Source organism: Copidosoma floridanum, unplaced genomic scaffold (assembly GCF_036245765.1).
Source record: "Copidosoma floridanum isolate Cflo_tuat_1 unplaced genomic scaffold, Cflo_Japanese_pri ptg000034l, whole genome shotgun sequence".
Classification (NCBI taxonomy): domain Eukaryota; kingdom Metazoa; phylum Arthropoda; class Insecta; order Hymenoptera; family Encyrtidae; genus Copidosoma; species Copidosoma floridanum.
Window position 1 is genome coordinate 9,136,508 of NW_028321911.1, and position 9,120 is coordinate 9,145,627.

General features: G+C 38.1%; 1 protein-coding gene across 2 annotated transcripts; it reads right to left on the reverse strand.

The window, feature by feature from the left end:
* Positions 1-1,899: 1,899 nt before the first annotated feature.
* Positions 1,900-5,950, reverse strand: LOC106637010 (ovarian-specific serine/threonine-protein kinase Lok). 2 transcript variants are annotated; one of them, XM_014349629.2, is made up of 8 exons: positions 5,894-5,950; positions 5,674-5,794; positions 5,029-5,578; positions 3,819-4,097; positions 3,469-3,734; positions 3,160-3,363; positions 2,743-3,081; positions 1,902-2,638 (listed from the first exon to the last, which is right to left on the reverse strand). In XM_014349629.2, the coding sequence occupies exons 3-8, from the start codon at positions 5,396-5,398 to the stop codon at positions 2,435-2,437; spliced, it is 1,662 nt and encodes a 553-aa protein (XP_014205115.2). In that variant the 5' UTR covers positions 5,399-5,578; positions 5,674-5,794; positions 5,894-5,950; the 3' UTR covers positions 1,902-2,434. The 2 variants fall into 2 exon arrangements, with proteins under 2 accessions (XP_023248646.2, XP_014205115.2); XM_023392878.2 differs by lacking the exons at positions 5,674-5,794; positions 5,894-5,950 and having other exon boundaries at positions 1,900-2,638; positions 3,819-4,141; positions 5,043-5,634.
* Between the last annotated feature and the right edge of the window lie 3,170 nt (positions 5,951-9,120).

Sequence of the window (9,120 nt, forward strand, 5' to 3'; positions counted from 1 at the left end):
CAGCAGGGTCGGGTCCCCACATACCTCCGACGCTAACGCCACCTGCCTTATGGGGTACCTAACTAAATGTATGTGCCTCAAAAGTTGGAAAAAAGAAAAGGCCTGCCCTGGCCTTCTATACTTAAAGATATATATTCTATATTCTCTGGTCGTACTGTATAATGGTTTAATAATAGGTACATAATCAAACATAACCTAACTTATTTAGTTGTCCGTATTATAAAACAAACTTTTAAAATGAAATTCAATTCCATTACAACTAACTAATTGGCATGAAATGCAATCGTATCAAAAAAAAATCGTGTTATTTGAGCAACGTACTCCAAATAACTTGAAATTAGTACCCACAAATTACTTTATTCAGTGAGTTCCATAATTGGGACATGAATTATGAAACACTGGGACAAGCCTTTTGGTGTTTTTTTTCATAGTAGGGACATATTAGATGTTTTAATTTTATTAGAAAAAAAACAGTCTATTTTGCATAAAAATAATATTAAAAAATTATAATAATTTACTCAAGATGGAGTAATTTAAGAAAAAGCAAAATCACTAGCATTAAAGCACGTCCGCTTTTTTTTACCACAATACAGAAAAAAAGTGCGAAAATTTGTTTCATAATTGGTACTTTTACCTTACTAAAATTTAACTAATTAAATTTCGGATGTAAGATTGAAGATTTTGTTAATCCTTCTCGATTACAAAAACTTAAATGTCAATTCCATGCTAGTGACACATTTTATACACGATCAACTTGGCCAACAATATTAAAATATACAATACTCACATCTGTAACACATTCGATTTTCATTTAATTTTGAGTATTACAGTGTTTTTTTGCGTATTATAAATAATTCTCTTCAGTTTTTTTGTCTTTCTGGCTTGTTGAAACGATGAAAAAATTTTTCTAGCTTTTTTTGAATGTCTCCATACATATGGACGCTGCTCTGATTATATACACGAATTTCGAAATTTATCAAAAAACATGTGCCAAACAATATATTTCATTAAATAAATTATTTATTTCTTTAATGTATAATCACCGGAGAATTAATACATAGTAAGTAAAAATCTACATTAAAAATAAGTTGCGAACTGTAAAATAAAATAAAGTAATTGGTTATCCATTGTCCGGCCTATTCATAGCAGAGTGGGTATTCGCTCCGAGCCGATGCAGAGGTTGCGCTGCCTCTAGCCAAAATCAGGCAAAATTTCTTGCATGTAAACAAACGGCTTAGAGCATATATACATGCGTACAGCTGCTTGTGATTGGCACTTGGCACTCTTGGCAGGCTAGAGAGAGAACGACGATCCTCTCCTGCTGTCTTATTCAGCCAATCACAAGCAGCTATACGCATGTATATATGTTCTAAACCATTTGTTTACATGCAAGAAATTTTGCCTGATTTCGGCTAGAGGGGGCGCAACCTCTGTATCGGCTCGGAGCGAATAGGAGGTTTGCCCAGTATGTAAGAAGTAAGGGGTTCAAATCTACTTATTCGGGATTTTTTTTTTGTTATAAAAATTGGTCAAAAGAAAAAATAAGTAAAATTCAAAATGTGTAGAGTGGTGGGATGATGTTGTGTAGCGCGGTGTGGTGTACTGGGGACCGGAAGTACGTCAAGGCGAAGGAAGAGATGAATCAAGCAAAATCCACTTCCGTTACACTTTTTCTTATGGTCACCAATCTGAAATCGTTGATTTACTCCGTAGGGCAGAACGCGCGCATAGAAGCATAACTTGAACAATAACGCATAACTTCGTCGAAGTATACAGTTAAGGATTTTATTGTACGTATTATGTTTCAAATTTGTAGCCGAATATTACACTATTAAAAAAGACCTTTACTTTTTAATACTGTGGCACTTTGACAACTGTCGAACTAGCTAATTGTACTTTGTACTACCTTTACTACATTTTACCGTTACTCCTATTAAAGCACAGATAATTTCAACACAAACCAAACATTTGGATATCAATAAAAAATTCTTCATACAAAATAAATCACGTTTTTATTTTTAACTATGTAAATACATGTTACATTTCTTTGTACTTTTGCCTTCTACAAACAAAAATGACGATGTAAACATTATTCTTAATTTAAAGCACAATTTTTTTATTCTAAGGCACACAATCGTGTAACATAACAAGGTATTATCTAGGCTCTTGATATTAAAAAATTTTAATCTTATACTTACAAAACACTTTAATGTAAAAAATTCTTTCGTACGAAATTTTTTTTAATTTTTTTGCAATCTACGTCAATTTTTAAACAAATTAAATTCAAAATTAATCTGCCTTATTACTGTAAAGCATTTTTTAAAATTTTTACTTAATCAAATCTCGACTATTTAAACTGCGTGCAAAAAAATAGACCAGAAAATAAAGATGTCTGTAATTTTTTTAAATGTTTCATTATGTTGGAAATAATGTATCATTCCATGCGCGCCCGCTTATTTGCAAAAAAGTTATTAGGAAGGATGTTATTGACACTACTTGGTGAAATATTTTCACAGTCTGAAAGCCCCAGCAATTTATTAACTTTGGTTCGAAGTACTGAATCATTTAACCAAGGGTGCCTCAGAATAGTAGTTGTAGAGATTCTCTTAGATGGATCAACTGTCATCATTTTTTTTATCTGAAACAAATACGTCATAATCATGTAAAAATAATACACACTTTGACAAAAAATTTTTTATTTTGTGTTTATTAGGTAGACGTAGTTTTTTATTTTTACTTTACCAAGTCTTTAGCACTAGATGAAACAGAAAAGAATTTGGAAGAATGAAAATTGTAGACTCCATTCTTAATTTGATCATACAACGAAAGATTGTTGTCATGCATTCTAAATGGAGTGAGTCCACTTAAGCAACAATACAAAATCACTCCTAAGCTCCAAACATCGACTTTACTGCTGTAACTCCCTTTACCACCTGTTATTAAAATTTCAGGTGCAACGTACATAGGAGTGCCACATAACGTTTTCATCATTGTTTGAGAATCTACAAATTTGGACAAACCAAAATCAGAAACTTTTACTTGAGTCTCATCTGCGTCATCTGACAATAAAATATTCTCTGGCTGAAAAATCATTTAGAAAACATGTGGTAAAGTGATTTTAAGCTTTAAGACATACATAGCAGAATATGAGTCAATTACCTTTAAATCTCTATGTGTAATACCGTTTTCATGAAGGTAGTTAACAGCTAACACAATTTGATAAAAAATAAATTTGGCATTTTCTTCTGATAATCCATTTTTTTTCTTAATTCTTTCAAAAAGTTCTCCACCTTCCATTAGTTCTAATATGATATATACCATGGAAGGACTATCAAAAAAATCTACGATCTTTATAATACATGGCTGAAAGTAATAGTGTTTTTTCAAGTGACTAGGATGTTACTAAAAAAACAATAGGAAAAAAGAAAACAAAGTTGCATGGATGACTGTGTCATGTTGTAAACTTACATGTTTCAATTTCTTACATATGTCCACTTCGTTCATAGTATGCTTTTCGTCAGTAAATGAATTTTTGTGACCAGTCGCGTCCATTTTGATTTTTGATATCAATTTCATTGCATATTTTTTGCCTGCATCCAACCCACTTTTAGAAAAACACAGCTTTACTTCTCCACAAGCTCCAGCACCTAGTGTCCTCGATACAGCATATTTGTCTTTCAATTCTTCTGATAAAAAAGAATCATCATATCCACTGGTACTCATGTAAACATACACTAAAAAAATATTTAACACTTAGGAAATAGAGCTTACACAACAAGCTGATACATATTGTATGTGAATGTGTTATTACACATTACCTTTAAACGAAGTTCTGGATGTGGCTATTAAATCATTATTAACTAATACAACTGTTTTTCCTTTACCCACAAGTTTATTGTTAACAAAGGTACCATTGCGGCTTTCATCTTTGAGATAAATAATACCATCTTCAAGGCCAGTAGAGGTTCCACACTTTTCTCTGAATATTCTAAAGTGAATTTTACTAATACTCAATTCCTTTGAATGTGGTAACATATCTTTCACACAAACATCACAATCTCCAAAACGTCCAAATGAAAATTCATCGTTTATTAATTCTGAAAGACAAAAATAAATCAGTGTTGCAAATTGAATAATTTCACTAGACATAACAGTGATAAACAAGGATATTGAAGAGACATGTTTCTCTTTTAAAAATTGTGTCTGGCAACTAGATTTCTATATTTCAGTACACTTCTAATTTATGTATTCCTTACAATATAAACATGTAGGCAAATTGGAGTAATTTAAATAATTGTAATACAGTCGATACAAAGAATAGAGTAGAGGAATATTATCTCACCGATTTTCAAATCAAACAGATATTTACATAAATGTTTTGTATTTTATTGTATAAGATTCCACTTGTATTTATTTATACCAAATTTTTTATTTCAGTGCTGTACATGCTACTCTACTGCTACTCAAGATTCTCGGCACTTGACCTCGAATGCATGTGACACATTAGCTACTTAGGAAGCAAATAGTACCCAATATTTACAGTATAAATACCAAATGTGGAATCTGAAGGCCTCAAATCAAGCTTTTCATTAAGCTGAATCTAGCAGCTAAACCGTAGCAATGGAACCATTGAAAACCAAATGCGACAATAGGTACCGTTAAAACTAAGGCAGATACTCCTTTATTTTGCTGAATTAGAATAGTACCTAGTCCAGTTTAGGTTGCCTAGAATAGAATTTGTTACTTGACGGTATCACTGCTGCAATTTAGCTTCTTATTTCAGTTTCATAGGCTTCTTGGGTTCAATGTCATTTATGCACTTCAGAGATACATTATTGCACAAGTACTCAGGAACATTTTATGCGACTAAGCTAGACAGTAGATTCATCGGATGCAGAAAGATAGAAAAGTAATAAACAAATCAAGTAAAGAGAAAAAAGTACTAAAGTAATTGAGAGCTTAGTTTGATTAGTAAATTTTCAAAAATTATTATATTGATTGCCTTAAGTACACGCTATCTCCACTTACCAAAGAGCGGAAGCTTGTCCAGTGGCCACAATCGGCCCCAGATATGCTCAGAGTTGACCTCGACAATTGTATCTTCAGATTGGGTACAGCACTGAGAGTCGAAGTTCTGGGTGTCCGGCAAGCTTTGCGATAGTGTTGGCTCCTCCATACTCACAATTTTTGTTTTTTGGTCGTCTACTCTATTGCCGCTACCGCTGTTGCTTGTGCAGTTGTTGCCAGCAGTGCTTGACTTAATACCATGGTTCATGCTGAATGAAACGCTGCTGGGCTCCTCGATTGATCTCCAGCTCCAAGAAGACACACTAACTGCACGGCTTGTTTGCCCAAAAAAAAGGCTACTGTTACCCTGCTCGGGCTGAGCTTGGCCCATAATCACATGAAGGCAATCAGCCACGTCAATTTACCTCGTTACACTTCCAAAATTACGACGCAACTTTTACAGTGATATTTTACAATGATAACCACTAAGTCAGTGATCAGTTCCTGTTTATGCTTGTTACGAACGGCTCGATCGGCTCATCGGAGTTATCGGCTATCAACGCCAAGAATGCTAAAGAATGCAAGTAAGTATGCAAGCACGTGCAAAAGTGTGTGACTACGTGACTAGCCAAGAGCTCGGGTACATATAAAGCAAAAAATTAATACCTGCCGCCAATCTCACAAAAGTTGTTAATAGATAGTTTGTGGGGATCCAAAGTGTTTTTGCAGTATACTAAAGTTTGCGATAACAAGTAACATCGATACAAAAAAGGGGCAGTGACGTCACCTGAAAAAGAAAGACGGCATTCCATGTGTGATTACTTCTGTAATACCTTCAGGAAAGCCATGTGACATTACATATGGTTTTACGTATGGCGTTACTTACATAAGGAGATTCAGCACACAGCACATGGGACCTACTAAGGGCGCGTCTACTTTCTCGTAAGTGCATTGTTCCTTTAGTTTATAGCTCCGCCTGACCATACACTTTTATCCAACCTCTCACCAACCTAACAAAAATTTTTTAAACTACTTCCTTAACCTTCACCCACCCCACGGCCTCGACCATCGCCACGGCCGCCGCCATAACTGGCAAATTGCCGTCGGCTAATGCTGACAAGGCCGATTCTCCTCTCTTAGTCATGGTCAAATCTAAATCTAAAAAGCGTAAAAATAAGCGCTCAACGAACTCCTCAGCCCCTTCCAAAAAACTTCAAGTAGGCTCCGAACCCTCACATTCAGACAACCAAAACGACATGGAGCGACATGGAAACAGAAGACGCTTACATAGATGGATACGACTCTGAATCCTCCTCTGCCTCCTCCCACGCCTCCTTGACCCTTAAAAACAAGCATGCTCCTTCCCCCGATACAAAAAACAAAATTCTGCTCAAATCTCTCTACGAAGAATCCTTTGGCACTTTTCCCGCTAAAACCAACACAGCTGTAACCTCCAAACTGACCCTCACAAGCCCCAATACACAAGCTCCTACTTCCACTCTCAACGCCCAACAAAATCTCCCAGCAGCCACCCTTTCATCCCTTGATTTTAATAAAGCTGCACAACTCTCATCAGAAAACAGAACCCCTCCTTCCCCCAATCATATGCCTCCTCATATTCCCCTGGCCAGCAACTTAACTATCACAACCAACACTCCTCTCCCCTCGATCATAGACAATCTAACGGCAAACACCATTAGCAAAAGCTCCCAATCACTAAACCTGCAATACAGCAAAACTCACCAAGGCCCCTTCGTTGTTTTTCTTGAACCTATCGACTCATCCAAATCAACAGGCAAGCTTCACCCTACCACAGTAGGAAGACTAATAGCAGCCACATACAAAGGAAAAATTACATCCATTGCCTCTTCTGGACCTCATGAGATCTCTGTCACCATGATCGACGGAATATCTGCCAACCAACTTCTCTCAAACCCGCTTTTCTTTCCAGAAAACCTCAGAGCGTCAATCCCAAACCACTGCATCTATAAACAAGGAATCATAAGAGATGTCCCACGCGACCTTTCAGACGATGAAATCCTCTCATGTCTCAATGCTCCTCTCGCCTCTTCTTCACCAGTTCACTCAGTTAAAAGACTTAACCGCCAAGTCCTTGATAAAGACACCAATACCACATCCCTTACCCCTACCTCCTCCATACTAATCTCCTTTATCGGTCAATCACTCCCCTCACACGTCTATCTCTACAGTGTCAGCCACACCATAGAGCCATTCGTACAACCCATCAAGTCCTGCTTCAAATGCTTTAGATACGGTCATATCCAAAAGCTCTGCCTCTCTAAAAATACACACTGCCTACACTGTGACCTCAATGCCCATCCCAACGGCGCAACCTGCCCCAAAATCGATTCTCCCACATGCATCAACTGCAAAGGCCCCCATAACCCACTACACAAAACTTGCCCAGAATACATCTTCCAACAAAAGGTACACCAATTCGCCGCCACAAACAACATATCTCTTAAAGATGCTAGCTCTTACTTGAAAAAATTCTCTCCACCATCTCACCAAGGCCGCCAATCTTTTATCAACCCTTCCCATCCTGCACACCACATCCCTCCTCTACTAAACCAATTTTTCCGTCCTTCTTTTCCCACTTTTCCACATTTCCCTAGCAACCCACTCTCCACTTTTCATTCCCCACCCCCCATATCTCTCCCTCTAATGTCACAACCACAACCTCATCCCACTTTTACCTCTACTCCTCCTACGCCCAACTCCCTTTCACTATCCCCCTCCGTATCTTATGCCTCAGCAACTGCAGGCTTCGGGTCAACGAAGTCAAGCACAACCTCAATCACAACCTCGACACCACGCCCATCGTCACCATTGCCTCCTCCAGCTCTCAACCAAAGCCTCACACCTCATACACCAGACAAACTTACAGAGTCTCTCTTAAACCCAGCCTACTCCCGACACCAAAACAAACCACCCACTCTCCAAATCCACAACAACTCTTCCACACCACCTACCTCCCTCCCCGGGTTCGCTTCACCACTCTCTTCAGCAAGCTCTCTCAACTCAGTGCTAACCTCATCTGATTCCTGCTCTCTACCCCTCAAGACAACTCACTCTTCACCTCATATACTCTCTCCCAACAATAATAACACACTTCAAAGCCTTACACAAATTATCTCTTCACTGAAAGAGCTCGTCAATAATATCCTCGTTCCACTATTCTCCACACTAGGCCAATCCCAAACACTATTACCCATCACTTACTCCCTAGAACTCCTCAACAACAACTTAAACTCCTATGGCTACACAACTCAACATTAGACAAGGTCTCCGAATTCTCTAGTGGAACTGCACCTCTTTCCACCAAAAACGAACCCATATCCAGCTACTCTCTCATAAATATATCATCATCCTTCAAGAAACGAGACTGTTCCCTCATCACAACCCATCTCTGAAAGGCTTTACGATTATTAGAAAAGACAGGGTCGACGAGGACGGCGGTGGCATAGCCATCTGCATCCGTAACAACATTACTTTCAGAAACCTTGACACCTTTCATAAACCCAGGATCTTAGAAACCCTAGCCATCTCCATCCACACCACTAACCAACCTTTATACATAGTTGCACTCTACAGACCCCCCTGTAGACCACTAAGGCCCTTCTTCAACCATTACTAGAATTCTCTCTTAAGCACACTACCTGACCTAACCCATTTTATCATCTGTAGCGACTTAAACTGCCACAATCCAGCATGGGGCAGTTCCCAGTTATGCCCAATAGGCGATTTCACCCTTAAAACATTCTCCAACCTCAACCTTCAATTCCTCAATGATGGTTCCCCAACATATACAAGCCGCTCCAACCCACTTTATCAATCCTGCATTGACCTCACATTCGTCTCTCCATCTCTCCACACCATTAGTAACTGGAAAACTGTGTGTGATAACTTCATAAGCGATCACTTCCCAATCGACATCACTTTGGGCCTAACCCTCCCTTCTACCCCTCAAAACTCCCACAGATTCAACTTCAAAAAAACAGGCAAAGACGACTGGCTTACCTTCAGAAACAACCTTCGGACGTTCACGTTCGATGATGCCCCTTCACAATCAACCCTAGACAAATATAACTT

What these genes read in the sequence shown, in the direction of transcription:
- LOC106637010 (XM_023392878.2), bottom strand. Translation starts at nt 5,398, where the DNA reads ATGGGCCAAGCTCAGCCCGAGCAGGGTAACAGTAGCCTTTTTTTTGGG. An exon ending in ATCCAGAACTTCGTTTAAAG is followed by an intron (nt 3,735 to 3,818) that starts GTAATGTGTAAT and finishes ATATTTTTTTAG; the next exon opens with TGTATGTTTACATGAGTACC. An exon ending in TATGTAAGAAATTGAAACAT is followed by an intron (nt 3,364 to 3,468) that starts GTAAGTTTACAA and finishes TATTACTTTCAG; the next exon opens with CCATGTATTATAAAGATCGT.